This window comes from Gopherus flavomarginatus, chromosome 3, assembly GCF_025201925.1.
Source record: "Gopherus flavomarginatus isolate rGopFla2 chromosome 3, rGopFla2.mat.asm, whole genome shotgun sequence".
NCBI lineage: Eukaryota > Metazoa > Chordata > Testudines > Testudinidae > Gopherus > Gopherus flavomarginatus.
The window spans coordinates 261,233,783-261,254,214 of record NC_066619.1 but is presented as its reverse complement, the minus strand read 5'-3'; the positions used below and the strand labels follow the sequence as shown (position 1 = coordinate 261,254,214).

The 20,432-nt window shown below is 39.4% G+C and overlaps 1 protein-coding gene across 6 annotated transcripts in view; it reads left to right on the top strand.

Moving 5' to 3' along the window:
- The window catches only part of PPP2R2C (protein phosphatase 2 regulatory subunit Bgamma), a 296,637-nt gene that overhangs the window by 259,968 nt on the left and 16,237 nt on the right, over positions 1 to 20,432 (top strand). For 5 of the 6 annotated variants that reach the window (XM_050947817.1, XM_050947821.1, XM_050947818.1 and 2 more), the window contains 2 exons: positions 12,149 to 12,318; positions 19,756 to 19,847. In XM_050947817.1, coding sequence (XP_050803774.1) covers positions 12,149 to 12,318; positions 19,756 to 19,847 — 262 coding nt within the window. The remainder of the gene's footprint in view (positions 1 to 12,148; positions 12,319 to 19,755; positions 19,848 to 20,432) is intronic. The other variant, XM_050947819.1, reaches the window with a different exon arrangement.

Sequence of the window (20,432 nt, the reverse complement as noted above, 5' to 3'; positions counted from 1 at the left end):
AAGGGACAAGCTTTCGAGCTGCACAGAGCTCTTTTTTCTTCTTCAGATCTGGGGAAGGGAGTGTCTGCTTCCAACTCCAGACCTGAAGAAGAAAGAAAGCTTATACCTTCCACCAATAGAAGTTGGCCCAATAAACGATATTACTTCACCCACCTTATCTGTCTCATGTCCTGGGATCAACTCAGCTACAACAACACTGCTAACAATTAATACAGTTTCATTTCAGTTCTAAATTACCACACCTAGATAAGGATAATTAATAACCAAGCTTTCGTCCCTCTCTCTCTCTTAAACACATGCACACCCAAATACCACTTGCTAATCCCAAGTATGCACTTAATGATTCAAAAATACTTCTAGTTTCTTCTAAAATTCACAAGAAGATACAATTACAGGTGATCAGTAACTGTAATCTTGGTCTACAATAACCCCTTACAATACTTTAGCTAAATGTTAAAACAATGGTAAAATCCTCAGTGAGATTCTCTAAATTGGCATAGTTCCATTGCAATGAAAGGAGCTGTACTGATTCACATAATTTGAGGATCTGGCCCCTTTTCTTTAAAACCATACATTAATTAGTTCAAACTTCTTAATCTTTGTCTGAAAAGTTGTCCATTTCGTTTGACACAACTGAAGATGCACTGTCCTGAAGCTCTATTTTCACTGCACCTAAGCACAGTTAAAGTACGTACCATGCTGAACTAATGTAATGAATGTTCTAGGCTCAAGACTGTTCATTAACCACATATTAAATCAAAATATTATTTGTAGACCTATACAATGAATCTTATTAGTGAAAGAGAAGTAAATACACATTATGGGTCAGATCCTCAGCTGTTATAAATCAGCATATGGAATACACTGATTTATATTAGCTGATGATCTGACCTGTATACATTGAAATCATTTACAGACTTTTAAACTCAAGGTCATACTTTCTGAGGAGCATTTAACTTAGGCCTGGTCTACGCTGCGGGGGAGGATCGAGCTACGTTACACAACTTCAGCTACGTGAATAATGTAGCTGAAGTCTACATACTTAGATCAACTTACCGTGGTGTCTTCACTGCGGTGAGTCGACTGCTGCCACTCCCCTGTCAACTCTGCCTGCACCTCTCACCAAGCTGGAGTACAGGAGTTGACGGGAGAGCGTTCGGGGGTCAATTTATCGTGATAAATCGACCCCCGCTGGATTGATCGCTGCCTGCCGATTCAGCGGGTAGTGAAGACATACCCTTAGAAAAGCCAATTAATCAGCTGAAAATAAAACTACATGTATAAAAGTTTTTGTTACCTATCAAGCAGAATGAATGTACATAAATTCTCCAGCTCCATTTGAAAACTTGCAATGGCTGGTCTCTCAAAATTCCATTAATGTCAAGGTACCATTATTTCAAGTAGTACTGAATGCCTTCCTCTGAGATCACTGAGGCCTTCCCTCAAGGATTTAAAAGAAGGAATAGTTAACTTAGATTATAAGATGATCTTTGGGGCTGGGACTATCTGTCTTGTGTTTGTATAGCAGCTAGCATAACTGGGGCCTGGTCCATGACTGGCTCTCCTAGATGCTTCTGCTAAATAAATAAATAAATATAATAATATGGTGCTTCTGTGGCACATCTTGAGTTACTCCCAGAAGGAAGTGCCATAAGTGGCAAGCTAAGGATCTAGTTCTTAGTTTTTCATCTTGGTTTTTGGGCTAGTGAAAAGCCAGATGTTTTCAGCTAGGGAAGCAAATCGCTTAAGTCATCCTAGCTGAATCCTAGAAGAACCACCATACTTATGACATGATAAGTCCAGTCAGAGGAGATTGCATTTGCATGTTCTGTGGAGCATCCTTTTATGTCATTTATGAGTTCATCTTTTGCACAGTAGAATCTCATGCCATCTATATGGAGTCTCCATCATCTTGCAGAACTACTTTTGTTTTTTATGTTTTTCTGATAACTACATGTTATTAAATGTATGTAGGCATAATTCAGCTTTACCCTGAATCCATTCTGCTTTGAAATAGCAGAGACTTGTTTTTGTCTATAATCCTGCTCTTGGTCTGCAGTAACACAAGTTCCAAGTCTCACCTCTCTTGTTTAGAATTTTGTGACATTATCGTCAACCTTACTGTTTGCTTGTTTTAGTTTACTGGTATTTCAACTGTAGAAAAGCCTGACAGTTACCACAGAGTTCCTGGTTCTTGATAACAGCTCTTTTCAGATTGTGCTTTCTAGGTCTCTCCTTTTTAGTTATATGAAATACTAATTTAACTGTGTTCAGTTGACATTTCTTTTATCTTACCAATATACTATTTCTTTCATATGAATTTATAGCTGTGTAGCATAGCTTCAGATAGTAGATGGTTATTCTAACACCATCACCCATTATATCTTAGATGGTTGTTATTGCTTTAATTTTAAAACAGATCACTTGGTGTTTTGAGTAGCATTATTAATATTTCTATTTTGAAACTGTCTGTCCTATAGCAATGCCTTGATGAGCCTGTACTTTATATCAATTGAGTCAGAAGTATCGAGGACAGAAACTCTATCTTGGGGGAAAGTAATTGTTTTCAGAAAGTTTGAAGTGTTACATGAGGTCTTTTTATGAGATATAAAGTACATGGATGTTTCTTTTCAACTGTTTGTTAAGATACATGATTGTTTGTGCTGTGCTGAATTGAAGCAATACTGCCTCCTTATACTGTGAAGTGTGTGTAGAATCATGAACAGATAGGCTAAAATTTTGGCACTTGAATGATTAACATTAAGCAACCAAACAAAAGCGGTCTGATTTTCTGTCGTGCAGAATACCCACCGTTCCCATTAAGTCTAGTGAAAATTGTGTGTGCCCACTGTCTCAAAAAATCAGTCCAGCCAAACAAAGGAAAACATTCTGCAAGAATGTAACTTTAATATACTTTCATCAGGTGTAAATTATGTATTGGCTCCCTGTGGGAAAGAGGACACATGACTTCTAAAATATTCCCTTAGTTCCAATTTGTTTTACACACCAGAACAGGGACCCTCACATATTTTTTTCCACAGTGGGGAGTGCATAATACCAGTTGTATTGTATGACCACCTCCCTTTTATTCCCAATCACTTCGTATCCCTGTTTCATCTACAGCAATTGCATATGTGGAAAATAATATTGGGAAACAAAGTATTTTAGCTGTATTTTACTGTAATTTAGCATCTGGAAATAAGGAGGAAGAATTGGTGCCAGAGATGACTGGCTGTCTGTCCACACACCATCAGCAACTACTCTGTGGATCACCTGTGGGCCACAAATCACAGACTGATAACTTGTGCACTAGTATTCCCTGGACCTAAAATATATGTATATTGAATATAAGGTGGAATAAGCAAGTCCAATTTGCATATCATCATCTATTTTTGGCAATTAATATAAAATAAAAACATTTTTACCGCAAACACACAAATGGGAAGAGTTAAAGTTGTGTATTCAATGTTAATTTCTGTAACTCATTAACTTTTTAATGGTTGATTCCTCATCAAAGTTGCATGAATATTCGATTTTTTTTTCATTGAATACACATGATATAATTATAGGGGAGATTTTCAAAGGCACAAAGGACTGTTAGGTGCTGAACTCTGGTTGAAAATCAATAGGACTTGGGCACTTAACTCCAGCTTGTACCTTTGAAAATCTTCCCCTACACATCCCTCTATATCTTTACATAATATATAATTCCACATGGAACAATGTGTTGAAGAACCACTAAAGTTGCAGTTAAAGAATTTTCAGTCAAGAAATTCCCAAGGTCAGTATTTCACATGGAACCTGAACTCTGTCCCATTGTACTTCTGTGTATGCCACACAAAGACTATGTCCAAATCACTTATATACAGCACTAGTGTCTCATTCACTATGCAGTTTAGATGATGTGTCTGTGATGGATTGGATCACAGAAACTCCCTTGGGAGCTGTCAACCGATGTGCCAGGACTACTTCTATCCCTGTTTTCCCTGCCAGCTCAGGACTTCAGCACCCTGTCTTGCTGAGCCAGACACTCTTGTCTACTTCAACAAAGACCTAGGGTCTGAATTACCTGCCCCAAGGCTGCAGGTTTACCTGAAAACAGCTTACAGAAGTGTGCTTGTCTTTACACCCAGATGCCCAACTCCCAGTGGAATCCTTTTTTACCCTGTATAAAGCTTATACAGGGTAAACTCATAAATTGTTCGCCCTCTATAACACTGATAGAGAGAGATGCACAGTTGTTTGCTCCCCCAGGTATTAACACATACTCTGAGTTAATTAATAAGTAAAAAGTGATTTTATTAAATACAGGAAGTAGGATTTAAGTGGTTCCAAGTAGTAACAGACAGAACAAAGTAAGTTACCAAGCAAAATAAAATAAAATGCGCATATCTATGTCTAATCAAACTGAATACAGAGAAGATCCTCACCAGTTCCAGAATGCTCCTTTTTACAGGCTAATCTCCTTTTAGCCTGGGTCCAGCAATCACTCTCACCCCCTGTAGTTACTGTCCTTTGTTCCAGTTTCCTTTAAGTATCCTGGGGGGTGGAGAGGTTCCTTCTTTAGCCAGCTGAAGAGCAAATGGAGGGGTCTCTCACAGGTTTAAATAGACTTTCTCTTGTGGGTAGAGACCCCCTTCCTCACTCCTATGCAAAGTCCAGCTCCAAGATAGAGTTCTAGAGTCACCTGGGCAAGTCACATGTCCAAGCATGACTCAGTCTTAACAGGCAGAAGCAAATTTCCACATGGTATCTTGTATGTCTCCAGGAAGACTTCTTATGTGGTTTGGAGCCTTCCAAGCTCTTTTGTCTGTTAAGTGCTTCTAGATTGAGCACTTAATTTGCACATTCCTTTCCCAAGAAGTGACCAACTGTTTTAACTAAGGCTACTTAGAAATCAAGCAATTATACAGCCAAAGTTCATAACTCTGAACACACAAATGGTGCCTGCACACAACTAGGATGAACATAACCAGTAGATCATAACCTTTACATAGATATGTTACATGGCATATGTAGCAAAACCCTATTCCAGTTATATCATACATACATTTATGAGCACCTCCACCCCATAAAGCCTTATGGGGTACACTGTCACAGCGTCTTACAAGGATGTAAGGGGAAAAAACTTGTCATATATTATACAGTTCGAGACATAGTATGGGATCATGTAACTAATGATGATTGTCTGTATTTAAAATTGTCTTGATAAAGTTGTCATAACATTTTTTCCCAGATTTGGACCTTAGCGTCCAAAATATGGGTGTTAGCATGAAAACCTCCAAGCTTAGTTACCAGCTTGGACCTGGTAAAGCTGCCACCAGCCAGGAATTATACAGTGCCTAGCTCACTGTGGTTTCCCCAAAACCTTCCCTGGGGGACCCCCAGACTCAGATGCCTTGAGTCCTACAACAAAGGGAAATAATCCCCTCCCCTTGTTTCCTGGTTACTTCCTCTCAGGCTCCCCTCCCTGGATGACCCTAGGAGATTCCCTGCTTCCAGTCCTGGAAACACAAATACTGAGAGAGCTAATCTCTCTTCCCCCTTACCCAGAGGGTATGCAAAGTCAGGCTTACTAAATCTAACACAAAGAGATTTTCCCCCTGACTTCTTCCTCCCACCAATTCCCTGGTGAGCTGCAGACTCAATTCCCTGGAGTCCCCACTAAAGAAAAACTCCAACAGGTCTTAAAAAGAAAGCTTTATATAAAAAGAAAGAAAAAGGACATAAAATGGTCTCTGTAATAAGATGGCAATATACAGGGTCAATTGCTTAAAAGAAAAATGAATAAACAGCCTTATCCAAAAAGAATACACTCCAGCAACTGCACACATGTAAATACAAAAAAAACAATATAAACTTATTGTCTTACTCCTTGTACTTACAACTTGGAAACAGAAGATTAGAAAGCCTGGAGATAGAAAAATCACTCTCAGAGCCGAGAGGGCACAGACACAAGACAAAGAACAAAAAACTCACACCCCAAAACTTCCCTCCACCCAGATTTGAAAAAGTCTTGTTTCCTGATTGGTCCTCTGGTCAGGTGTTTCAGGTTACTCCTTTCCAGGTGAAAGAGACATTAACCCTTAGCTATCTGTTTATGACAAAAGTAAATGTTATCAACATAGCCGTGATGTTGCATTCAAAATGAGTATCAGTCTGACTGAATGACAATGTGTATTGTCGACAAAACTGCTGCCTCTGTAGGTCCCTATTCATATGAGTAAGCCCACCAACATGTGAGTAAGGAATTGCAAAATCAGGCCCAAGTTAAAATGGTGGTGTCAAGGTCTTTCCCCCCTTTGAACTTTAGGGTACAAGAAGTGGGGACCTGCATGAACACTTTTAAGCTTATTTACTTGCTTAAATCTGGTACGTGGCCACCAGCCAGAATTTAGTGTCTGGCACACTTTCTGTTCCCCCAAAACCTTCCCTGGGGAACCCAGATCCAAACCCCTTGGGTCTTAAAACAAGGAGAAATTAACCATCCCCTTCCTTTTCCCCCCAGACTTCCCCCACCCTGGGTTGCCTTGAGAGGCTTCACACCGATCCAAACTCCTTGGATCTTAAAACAAGGAGGAATTAACCATCTCCCCTCCTATCCCCCCACCAATCCCTGGTGAGTTCAGACTCAATCCCTTGGATTTTAAAACAAGGAAAAGTCAATCAGGTTCTTAAAAAGAAAGCTTTTAATTAAAGAAAGAAAAAAAGTAAAAGTTATCTCTGTAAAATCAGGATGGAAAATGCTTTACAGAGTATTCAGATTCATATAGACCAGAGGGACTCCCCCCTCTAGCCTTAGATTCAAAGTTACAGCAAACAGAGGTAAAAATCCTTCCAGCAAAAAGACACATTTACAAGTTAAGAAAACAAACATAAGACTAATCTGCCTTGCCTGGCTATTACTTACAATTTTGAATCATGGAAGACTGATTCAGAAAGATTGGGAAAGCCTGGGTATACGTCTGGTCCCTCTTAGCCCCAAGAGCGAAAGACGAACAGCACAAAAAGCACAAACAAAGACTTCCCTCCACCAAGATTTGAAAGTATCTTGTCCCCCTATTGGTCCTCTGGTCAAGTGTCAGTCAGGCTACTGAGCTTCTTAACCCTTTCAGGTAAAAGAGACATTAACCCTTAACCATCTGTTTATGACAGGTGGAAAGGCAAGCTACAGAGGCATTATGTTACACACATTGACCTGTATTGTCTCCTCCTCCCCTACAATAAGTAACCTATGGAAAGGCAAAGTAATCTGGATTTCAACTCATGGAGTTTCCTTCAGATTTTTCTTAGAAGGCAGCAATATGATTTTAGGCTGCAAATTGTCTACAGACTTTAGGGGAGCAATATTATGGAGCACATCTATCAACCCAATCTTTCCCCTTTCTGCACGCAGACATTTTTCTGTGAAAATAGGTACTGTTTTTAAATCTGTAGTAAGAAGCCAGGGAGACTGGAGCGGGAGCTAGAAGAGCTTCAAAGTGGAAGTTCTGCAGTGAAGCAAAATTTAAAGGCTAATAGTCTTTGTTTATTCTAATAAAGTCCTTGGGCAGTGTTAGAAGAAAGTAACTTTCTCTGTCAGTCTGTATCATTTTCAGAAAACAGCTCTCTTATAAGCTGCAGAGCCTGACAGATGGGGGATTATTCCACAGAGCCACTGATCTCCCTTGTACATGCTGTTTTCCCTACTTGTCCTGCATATGGTCCTCTCCGTTGCGTCAGGCAGTGAGATTAGTAGGGTGGAAACAACAGAAAGAAGTGGGAAGTTATTGAGTTTAAACCTACAGGGTCACAAAGTTAGGAAATCAAACTTTTGTAAAATATTTGTTTCACACAAGTTACAGCATATCAATGTAACTGCATCACATAAATTCATAGCTAATGATAGCACTGCCTCTACCATCAAGACCATATTTAAATCTAGCTACTGTTAAATGAAAATTCAAATGACACACGATTACTGATGATGTGTTCATCAGCTTGTGCAATGGTTTGCAATTGGACAATTAGCTTTAGCATTTTGATCTAATTAACGTTGAGAAGGGACAATTGCATTTGGAGTGTGAAATCCATTTTTTCATAACTGAAGGTAGACAGAAGTTATCAAAGTTGTTTAGTAATTGCTAGAGAATTGTAACTTAGTTTTTAAGCAGCTTTCAGCAAAACTCTGTTTCCAAATCCCAGTTTAATGAGACTTCTCTTGCTAAATAAAATTAAGGCAACTTTGCACTCTCTTGATCCTGGGCTACTGTGTGCTCTACAGTACTGGTCTCCCAATGTGAACTAGAGAAGCCCAAAGGCCGCTTTACCTTACACTGATGATATTGATTCCAGCAAACTAATATAGCAGGCAGAGATGCTCAGTGTGTTGGGGTGCCCTGGCTACTCCCCTTTCCCCTAGCAGGTCTCTTATATCTGCTGCACACAAGGGTGTTATAGAGGTCACAAAACCACCCAAAGATGCTCCCTGCACTGAGGTGATCTTCCTGAGGCTAGCTACTCTGCTTAAAGGAGTTGCTTATGGCAGATCAGGGCTACTCAAATCCATTTTCTCTCATATAAAGAAAGAAAATACCTTTTAAAAAAGGTAGTGAACCTTGACTTTAATACCTAAATCAATATTCACAGATAAATAACCTCATGATTTGTAGTATTCAAGGTATTTACTGTAGTAAATACAGGAAAACAGATGATGAGAGAACCCTGTGTATTTCACAAATACGGGCCACTATTGTACATGACCATTATGACTATGTCGTAAAATAGAGAGCACACCAGTTCTATCTAACTCCTATTGAAATCATTAGCAGAACTCAGCCAGAACTGTAGAGCTTTTAAGCTGAGAAACGGAGAAAACTAATCACTGCCATAAATGAAAGAGCATTTTAGTGGCTTTCTTCTTTCCTGGTTCTAATAACAACTTTACATCATAATTAGGAGGATGAAATTCCTGCCATTCACAATACATGGTTTGGACAGATTAAAGGGAAGAGGTGTGAGAGATGGTAATTGCTTTGTGCTCATCAGACTTCTATTGAAAATTTGACAGGATAATTACAAAATATCTACCTTACTGAATGTCTCCGCACATTTTCACAGAGCTTTTTAAAGGTGTTCGTTTACTCTCAGGCTGAAAAGTTTTTTCTTTCTTTCTTTTGATGTAGTTAATTATCATTTAGATTTGTTGTATATGTTTAAATATAGAGAGTCTATTCTCATGTGCAAGCATGGCTGCATTTGACGCACCATCTGCAAACGAAGTTGCCCATCATTTTCTGAGCTAACCCACAGACAATCAGTTCTCTCATTTTTCAGCGTGACATTATTTTGATTCTCCGAAGCTGTAACTTAGATCCTTTGAATTTTGTTGAGAAGTAAATTCTTGGTGGACTACAAAAAGTAATCACACATGAATGCATTTTAATTATTTTGCTTTAAGGCTGCGGTCAGGGAGAAAGCCACTTTACTTATCTAAATACTTAGTAAACCCTTTTCCTCAGTTGCTTGCAGACATCTCACCTCAGACTGTGAACTTAACATACAGAAAAAGTATGGTTAAGTGGTTAGCAAAAGGGGCTAGGAGTCAGGAGACCCAAGGTCTCTTCCTGACCCTGATGGGTGCTTGGGCTATTAGTTCTCCTTGTACTCATTAACCTTTATGTCACTCAGTCACTATAACAACTTGTGGTTGGCACATTGCTGATTTCCTATGTTTGCAAAAATCTCCACAATATTCTAACCGGCTTTAACTGGTACATTGCAATATATGTTTCCTAAATATCAGCAGTTTAGCAACACTTGCTTAATGCAGTATTCTGTATTATAACATCTTGTGATATACAGTCATTGCTATCTTGTGGCAACTTATGATCTAGGATCACTTACTGGGTAGTTGCTCCTGTCAAGTCTCTAGGCCTTAGGCCTCAGTTTCGCTAAGCTATTGTCTTATAGACCTGAGGCCTGTAGGCCCCATGTTACAACATTAATTAATACTTATATTTCATGTTGATGTCTGAAATATACCTGATATCTTTTATTGTTAGCTGCAGGTCTTCAGTTTTTGCATCTGTGAAATAGGGATGATAATTCTCCTTTTGAAAAATAATGTTGAACTCTTCATAGAATATCAGGGTTGGAAGGGACCTAAGGAAGTCATCTAATCCAACTCCCTGCTCAAAGCTGGACCAATCCCCACACAGATTTTTGCCCCAGATCCCTAAATGATCCCCTCAAGGCTGGAGCTCACAACCCTGGATTTAGCAACCTGATGCTCAAACCACTGAGCGATCCCTCCCCTTACTGTGTCAGATTAAAGGCCTGAGTGCATTATTACTGTTGTTGTACACTGTAGTGTACACTATATTTAACTAATTTTAACTCTTCATTTTAGGTCAGAATTTTTCAGAGAGGCCATTTTCATAAGTGTTGAATACCTCCCTCCCTTAGGCACCTTTGAAAATCTCAGCCATAATTAATGTTTTATTATATTGTACAGCACCCCAAATGCCTTGGCAGAGGATGCAGAGGACTTTTTTCATAAGAAAAAAAATCATTAATAATATATACATCTCCCAGTGTAAGCAGGGTTACAGCTGGTCAATAATGGGGTGGAAGCCCTCCCAGGACAAACAGGGTGTAAGAATAGCAATGGTGATTCACTAACTGTGTCATTACTGAACCAGTTGATCCCATCATGTCATGTGGGCCCTCTGCTTCTAGAGATATTACATATAATGAAGTTCTTGACTAGCACTGGGAAGTGGTTTTGGATAAACCTTTTTTTTGCCAAAATGCAGATTTGAGTCAACGAAAACATTTTGCGAAAATATGTCAAATTCACAAGATTGTTTCAGTCAAAAAAAAAAGTGTTTTGACATTTTTGAAATAAAACATTTCAATTTTTTATTTGAAATAACTTAGTTTTGAAAGTTGCTGGAGTTTCAAAAAAAAGTTAAAATTGGTCAAATGAAATAAAACATTTTGTTTCATTTGATTTACCCAAAACATTTTTTTCCTTTTACTTTTTGGTTTGCCAAAAAATTAAAAATAATTTTGAGTTGACCCAAAACAGTTCAGTTTTAGCAGCAAAGAATCCTGTGGCACCTTATAGACTAACAGACGTTTTGGAGCATGAGCTAGATAAGCTAGATATATATGCAGGCAAGCTAGAGATTTATCTCTAGCTTGCCTGCATATATATACCTGCCCCTGGAAATTTCCACTACATGCATCTGACGAAGTGGGTATTCACCCACGAAAGCTCATGCTCCAAAATGGCTGTTAGTCTATAAGGTGCCACAGGATTCTTTGCTGCTTTTACAGATCCAGACTAACATGGCTACCCCTCTGATACAGTTCAGTTTTAGTTTTTGACTTAGCAGGTGAACTGAAAAGTCAGTTATTTGCACAACTCTGTTGACTTCTTGTGGACATGAATGATCCCTTGTCACATTTTGCAGGATCGTGACTAATTTCCATTTAATACATACCTTCCCTCACCAGTTTTAAATGGAAAATTTGTTTCATTTCCTGTCCTTAGCTTTTTCATAGGGCTATAGAAAAACAGAACAAAAAAGATAGTCTTTACCCTAAAGAGTTTCAATGGCTGCTGTCTTTAAACACAGAGGTGATTGTACTTCATTGGTGGATGAAATGATTCTTATGAGTATAATTTTGTAACGCAGTATGGGATCATGCCGAATGAAAGGCACCACACACACACTTAATCACATTATAAGCTTTTTAGGGCAGGGACTGTCTTTTTTTTGTTGTGTTTATACAGCACCTAAAACAATGGGGTCTGGTCCATGACGGGGGCTTCTAAGCACTAGTGTAATACACAGAATAAATGATAATTCTAAGCTATCATTGTTACTCAATTCTAAACTGACATAATCTGTAGTCCATTTAACTAAGCCATCACGTTTGCTTCCTCCAAAACTGTCAAAGCCCATGTTCTAAAATGTGAATCTTGTATTCTTATTTAAATATATCATGAAGAAATTAACAGCCAAATCATTCATGTTATAGGATATGGATTTGCACCTTTAACCATATTATTTCTTAAGAGACGCACATAATAAAGAATTGTGTAAAGAAAGATTTTTATGATATTCTAATTTCTTTTTCTCTCTTTTAAAAAAAACAGTTTTTGAAGAACCGGAAGACCCCAGTAACAGATCGTTTTTTTCAGAAATTATCTCTTCAGTGTCGGATGTTAAATTCAGTCACAGTGGCCGATATATGCTAACAAGGGATTACCTCACTGTCAAAGTTTGGGATCTGAACATGGAAACGAAGCCTATAGAAACATATCAGGTAGATGTTTGCTATGTCTTGAAGTGCAACGTTGCAAAAAATCTCAATATTCCAAATATATTCATAGTGCACTATAGATCCTCAGTGCTTGTTCTGACTGTTATACAAGAGTCACTTTAAAATAAATAGTAGATATGATTCACTTGAGCCTTAAGAGCACTGTGAGAGAGCATTACCTCTTCTGCAGTCAGTGGGGCTATACCAAAGTTGAATTTGTCCCTTAAAACAACTGCTGTCTATATCAAGGGGAATCATCTCTTCAGTTCTGTGTCAAGATGTTCATTATGCAATTCCACAATTTAATGGTTGTAATAAAGATGTAGATTGGAGTTTTCAAGAGTGCTTAGCGTTGGCTTAAATCTGGTCCCATTGAAATCAATGAGAGCTGCACCATTAAGTTAGGGGGAGCAGAATTAGGCCAGTGCTGAGTGCTTTTGAAAATCCCACGTGTAGATTTCTTCCTAGAGTTCTGAACTGGCCTAATACCAAAAGAAATCCTTGTTGCATCATAATTCTGTTATTACTATGGGAGTTTGTCTAACGCCCGTGAGACTCACATGAAGTGACTAATTCAGTGTTGGAGCATGCAATTCTGCTGACTTCAACCAATCGTTAATTCGGGCCCTGGAGTCTGTGCCATCTGGTAAGAACAGTCTGAGTTTAAAATATTCTAAGATCACTCAAAGTGGGACAAGTATGTCCCGCAAAAGTCCTTGTTGCAAAAATACAATGGGAAAAAGCTGTCGAAAACTGTTCTGCATAAGCACATGTAAAATGACAATCTTTAAAAGTACAGTTGGGCTGGTCAGTAATGCCTAGCTATGGACAGCCGTGCAGGAGATCAGGAGTTGAAAATGAATATTCTGCTGTATATATCCCACATTCTAGGCCAGTGGAGGTAAAGCCCTTGTTCCCTGCCTTGGGAATAGGGTTGTGGGGTTTGGGTTGGGTTTTTTATTTATTTACTTGAACTCCTGGTAACATTTAATAAGAACTCAGGAGTCTGGCTTATCAGGAGTGCCAAATCCCACCATAATAGTATTTAGGTCTTGTTTTTCTTTAACTGTACAAGCCGCCAATATAGCCAACTCAGGTTTCTGGGACACATCCCATTAGTTTCAGTAGAAGCTGTGTAGCTAAATCCCATATCAGCCTTTGAAAATGCCAATTTACATTTCTGTAAAGCCACAAAACTGACTTTCTTCAGTAACTTAACTGCCCTGATAATGATAAATGTGTTAGAGATTTTTGTTCTTATGTGAAACATGATGAGAAGAGAGGGAAATAAAACAGTATTTGATATGTTACATCCATGTCTAAGATTTTAGGACCTCTGGCAATGTGTTATTTGCATATATGTTAATATGGTAAGCAACCTATCTCCCTGGAGGGAAAGAAATGGGCAGGCCAACCTGTTTGTCTTGAGTCTGACATCTGCTTTTATTTCCTCATGTAGGAATCTTTGAAATAAGCTGGCCACCTTTAAATCAACCTGACACCTAGCAGTGGGGCCAATTAAAAAGTTGTATTTCTCCATGCAGAGATGTGGGAAATGAGTAAAATGTAAATTTGTCAGTACTGACTGAAATAATCAGAAGCTTATAAAAAGATGGAAAGTCTAAAACTAGGTCTTGCTGCCTTCAGTGAAACTATAGATTGTCTTTTCTTTTCAGACACTTACTCACTCTAGAGAGGATAGTGATGCCATTGGTATAAATAAATCCTTTGCACTTAACAAAACAAGGAAGATCACAAGTGATTTATGAGAGGATGCCTCGTACGACAGTATAACATCAGTGATTAGGATTCAGTAAATTCAGGCTATTTTCTGCAGCCTTTTGTTCTCTTCTCATTGGAAAAGATGGTTCTGGATTTTATAGAAAAGAGAAAATGTTCAAAAAATATACTTTTTCAAATAGTATTTGCATGAGAAAAAATATATGTCCACCAGGCCACAGGCACATAAATGTCTGGATAGCAAATGCAAATTAAGAAAGAAATATTATTATACACCTTGACATGTACTCAGAAGGCAGCAAAGGCCCAGATTTTCAGAACTGTGCATTTTTGAACATATTGATATTTGTACATGTCATTAATACAACTGCACATGTAAGCACAATAGCTGTGGGTGCAAATTGGACATGTATTTGCTCATACACAGTTCTGAAAATCTGGGCTTGGTGGACTGTATCTACAGGTTATGCCTTTCCAACTGCAAACGAACAAATAACAAAGAAAAACCTACATTCAAAAAAGGGGAGTGAAACATAAGATGATAAACAAGATAAATAAGAATATTTGAGCTGCATCATTTCATCTAATGCATCATAACCCATGTAGCAATTATTTACTGTAGGGTAAAAAGATTTCTCATCTATAACATTAATATTGCTTTAACGTGTGGTGAATCATCATGTACTCAGGATATAAGATACCTGCTAAAAGAGGCTCGCTTTGTCATCTACTGCAGGGGTTCTTAACCTTTTTCTTTCTGAGGCCGCCCCTACAGTCTACAAAAACTCTCTACGGCCCACCTGTGCTGCAGCAACTGGTTTTCTGCATATAAAAGCCAGGGCAGCTTTAGGGTGTAGCAAGCAGGGAAGTTGCCTGGGCCCCCATGCCACAGGGGTCCCCATGAAGCTACATTGCTCAGGCTTCACCTTCAACCCTGGGTGACGGGGCTCAGGACCCTTGGCTTCAGTCCCGTGCAGTAGGACTTCAGCTTTCTGTCCTGCACCCCAGGAAGTCTAATGCTGGCCCTGCTTGAAGGCCCCCCTGAAACCTGCTCAAGGCCCCCTAGGAGGCCTTGGACCCCTGGTTGAGAACTACTGAGCTAGTGTATCAGTCTCTCCATGTTGCTACTATTTTGTGTCTAAATTTTCTCTTATTTTACACTAGGTAGTGGTATGGACAACCATTGTAAAAATGTGTTCTTCATAACAAGAACTTATGTACATTAAGTAACTGAAGGTCAGGGGCAATTTTTATCCTCACATCCCATCAATAATATTCTTACTCAGTCCCAATACTATATTGTATTTTGGACTAGTCTTTGTAATGTGTCTCATACTAGCACTAATTACTTTAAGAAATGCCAAGTTCTCATAAGGCACAACTATAAAGACATACAGACTTCCAATACATCCTGTGCAGAACTCTGAACTGCATTATCTTCAGCTTATTGCCACTAAATAAAGTTAGAGTAAAATTATATCGTCTGATGTGCTCTGAACTGTACCCTATTTCTCTTCTCTGTTTTCCCTTTAATTGCTAGAAGAAATCCACATAACATGATTCCATTTCATGCTCAGCACCCAGCCTCCTTCTCCCTCAAGGAGGTGGCCAAGAAAAAGCCTCAGGTGTCTGGAATCAGCTGGCACTTGCACTCGCAGTAAAGAGGAAGCCATCACAACTTCCCATAGTCAGCAGGGGCGGCTCCAGGCCCCAGCACGCCAAGCGTGTGCTTGGGGCGGCATGCCGCGGGGGAGGGGGGCACTCTGCCGGTCGCCGGGAGGGCAGTAGGCAGGCTGCCCTCAGTGGCTTGCCTACGGAGGGTCCGCTGGTCCCGTGGCTTCAGTGGACCTCCCGCATGCCTGCGGGAGGTCCACCGGAGCCGCGGGACCGGCAACCAGCAGAGCATCGCCCCGCGGCATGACGCCGTGCTTGGGGCAGCGAAATGTCTAGAGCCACTCTGATAGTCAGCCCAGTTAACTAATACTAAAACTCTCTGAGATTGACTTTGCTCAGTTTTGGTGGCTCATCCTGCCCTCACTGTGTTCCCCCACCACATTCTCCTTTTTTATAGAACCATCCTTCTGTATTTCTTTTGCTGCCTGTACCCTTGTCCACTCCATCCTTCCCTTCCTCTCTATTGCTCTGACACATTCACCATTTTACTGGCCTTCCTCCTACTCCTCACGTCACTCATATATGTCTTGCTCTCAGAGAACTGTTAAGCATATTGCTAACTGAAACAACAACATGGTATATTATTGCAACCCTTGTTAATCCACTGTGCCTGGTCTTCCTTTGTTGTAGTCATCATTGTATATTACTTGATGTCTAAATTTGGACTGTTGTGAAGTGCCATGTGCACACATGCAATGTATATATTTTGGAGGCTAGATGAGATTGTTTCCATGAAGAGTCACCATAGGAGATTTTCCATAGGGGTTAAGAAAAGAAAGGTTTTATAACTGCTCCTCTGACAGAATTTAGTTTCTTGGACATCTTCTAAACAAGATCTCTCGTGTAATTCTCTAAGGCCTCATCACCCTGGGGTCAGAATAATACAGACCTCTGTTAGCTACAACCAAACTTGACCATGTTTGTGATCAGTGTCGGTGCGATCCCAAAGTGGGCAAGGCCTAATGACAATAATTCAGACTAATGTGCCTTTTGTCATGAAAATCACTGCCTGAAATAATTTGTTCCAACAAAATAGCTCCCTAGTGTTTTCCAGAGCATAGAATGGATAATTCTGTCAAGGGCTTACATAACAGAGGAGCATGATTCCAGAAAGGAAAATTCTGGTAGCAATTCTTTAAGAGCAGCTTTTATGGAAATTGGAACATTTTTCATAGATGGCGAGATAGCACATACGAGCAATACTTGGACAATAAAATCCAGCTTTATCATCAAACCATGATAGTGTGGGCTTTACTTCCAGAATTCATTAAGCAGTGGATCAATTTTATAATAATAATAATCAATAAAAAACCTAAGTGTACAAATGAAAGTACTTTTATTGCTCGTGGTCTTAGACTTTTTTTTTAAATGTGTTTTCTTGCAATGCTACTGGCCACAGATTATCCCATTGAAAGCGTGTTTCTAAATGGTCAGTCACATCAATCCATTGCATCGAGGGTAGGAGATACAGGGCAAAATTGTAGCACTGAGCTACCACGGAGGTGACATGGAGCTTCCAAAAAAGTTTCCCAGGAAAGCCACCCCTGTGCCAGGTCTTAAGGAGGTAGCAGTGTGTGCTCCCTTCCACAGCCGCTGTGCTGACTGGTGCAGGGAGGGATGAAGTCACCATCTGGAATCATCTGCACGACTGCTGTGCTGCCTTTGCAGAGGCCAACACAGCGGTGATCTTGGTAATGTTGGTGCATGGTTGCCTCTGGTACATTGTTTAATTTACTGATGCAATGGATACTGATTTGATAACCTCATCTTTGACAGTTCAGCATTCTGTGAGTGGGAGATGACAATGGAAAAACAGGACAGATGTTCAAATTTTTAACCACAAAGATTCTCACAGTTATCCTAGAGGGTATCAGTGTGAGCAAGAGTGAAAAGAAAGGTCGGAATGAAGAGCCGACAAATGAGCACTAGCATTTGTGAAAGCCTGTGGATAGAGCATCAACACCTTGATAACGAGGAGTTAAGAACTTCTGAAATTCACGAAGAAGAATGAAAGTGGAGGAAACACAAAGCACTGCATAGCTGATTAAAAGTTGTAGAGCTGAACGCACATTTCAAAGGGAGCATTAGTCACAATGGACGGGTGGCACATGGAACAGATATCAGAAAAAAGATCATGAAAAGATGAAAATAGCTAGGCAGGTGGAGATCTGAAACCACTGAATACTATGTACATAATTTTACTGCTGCTTCATCCTCTCATCCTACCCCTTTTGTCAATTTCTTCCATGTGTTGATTTTTGTGTGAGGCAATCAGAATGCTGATGAAAGGGCCACACTCCTATAACACAAATTAACTCAATAAACACTATTAACACAAAAATAGTCCCAATCCTGTAATACATTTAAAAATATTAACAAATGAGACAATGATTGTCGCCTTAGAGATGAGTGACAATTAGGGAACCCAGCCAATTTCTGCTGAAAAAATCTAGTGGCTATCAATAAAGGGAAGATGGAATGATCTCATTATGAAGGTTAATTCATTCAGTAAGTGCATTTAACTGGGAAACATTCTAGCTACATCTTCTACATGTTTATTAGCTATCAAGTAAATAGCGTGTTCATACTTTAACTGATCGTATATAGCCTAGGATGCTCATTAATCTAATTCTGAAAATTGATCCATGACAGAAATTTATAGCCCGTAAAAATTGAGTCAATTTTCAAGTTTGTTCACTACAATACAGTGCAGCTGTTGCAAACAGTTCTAGTTTTAATAACACCAGACAGAACAGTGAAACTGGTATTAAAGTATCTTGTTGGAGAAGACTCTAGGCCTTTGACCAGCAGAGGATCCTGCATGTGTTGAGAACGCCGCAGTCAGGAGATCCAAATTTAGCTCTGACAGAAACAGACATACTTTTCATGCATTTCACTGGAAGGGGTACTTCCTTATGGCAGGGCTAAATTTGGTCCTTATGCTGCATTGCATTGATTTGGTACTTCCTCGGAAGTCATCTATACAACATTCATATCGGATGGAGGTGTTGGATTACTAGGCCTTGTGCAGGCAGGAATTCTCTGGCTCCTTATTTCAATGTGGGGGTGAAGAACATCATACAGAAGAAAAAAACTGAATTCATTAAAGGACTGATGCAATGCACATGAGTTGCGTCCTCTGTGATAAACTCACACTCCATAGAAATATGCAGCCTAACATAAGGTCTTCTGTAAATCTTATTTTCAAAGCATGCAAGACAAGAACTCGTGGTTTGTTTTCAGATCTCAGACATCATCACTGATATGAAGTAGCTATCAGAGCGGGAGAGCATTCTGGGTACTAATCTATGTAAATAAGACACCATGTATCTTACCATCCTTTACTTCTGAATTGCTGTATAATGTAATACCACAGATTACAGCTTTTATAACATTTAACAAACATGTAGATATATACCTATCTCTTAGAACTGGAAGGGACCTTGAAAGGTCATTGAGTCCAGTCCCCTGCCTTCACTAGCAGGACCAAGTACTGATTTTACCCCAGATCCCTAAATGGCCCCCTCAAGGATTGAGCTCATAACCCTGGGTTTAGCAGGCTAATGCTCAAATCACTGAGCTATCCCTCCCATTTATAAATGGAACAGGGGCCTGCCTCTCAGAGCCCTATATTGTAAATGAAAGTCTCTATAGATCTTGGATTATTATTATTTACTATTTAAATTAGACGATTCATTCTCTCATTAGCACATCTGCTGTATCAGCTGGGAAGATCTGTTTTGGAATCAGGCTAGAGTTCAGAAAGTCACACTAATAGGAACCAACCATGTTTGAGAGGGGTAATCTACAGTATGCTCAGAAGAGCATGCTCTAGCCAGAGCTTTCCTGCTACATTAATTCTATAGCACTCTTCTAGTTGAACTATAGAAAAGCACAGACCTCATGTTTAAGAGACAGAAGTACTCTCCATCTTTGTAAACTCTACCAACCTGTAAGAGCAATAGTATAGGAGATAGTCTAAAACAAAGATTTGTAAAAACTGCACTGTCTTTTTCTGTTAAACAGGTCCATGATTACCTTAGGAGCAAGCTGTGTTCCCTTTATGAAAATGACTGCATCTTTGACAAGTTTGAATGTGCATGGAATGGATCAGACAGGTAACCCATCCTTATGTTCATCACTATTTTAATTTCACTGTGGGGCTGCCATAGTGGATTATAATCAATAAATCATCTGTAACTTGTGGTTATTGTACATATCAAGTTACATTTCGCCATATCAGTGTCCAGTCTTTTATTGCTGTTGTACCATTTCACCCCCTCAGCCACAATTTAAGAATCATTATTCTCCACATACAGCCACTGGGAGAAAATCAAATTCCACCCATTTCCACCAAAAGCACCAAAATGGGCTGAAAGAATCAAAAGAAAACGAGGACTTACTGAAAAAAACATTTTCACAACCCGCCTGCATGGGGGTTTTGCTAAGGCAAGTTAATAAAGTAGCTTCCTTGTAAATCCAATCTAGCAGCTGAAAATAAGGAGGGAGGATGAGCCAGTGCCACTGGACCAGTCAGTGCTTTGCAGACCACTGGTCACCGTTTGTGAAGCCTTCTTCTAATGTCATGTAATTTTTGTGTGTGGAGGAACTATAGATACAGGACTAAATTCTATTCATTTATTTCTTAGGCTTTAGCTTCTTTCTGGTAGAACAGAGCAGGATTTGTCCCATTAAGTCATAAC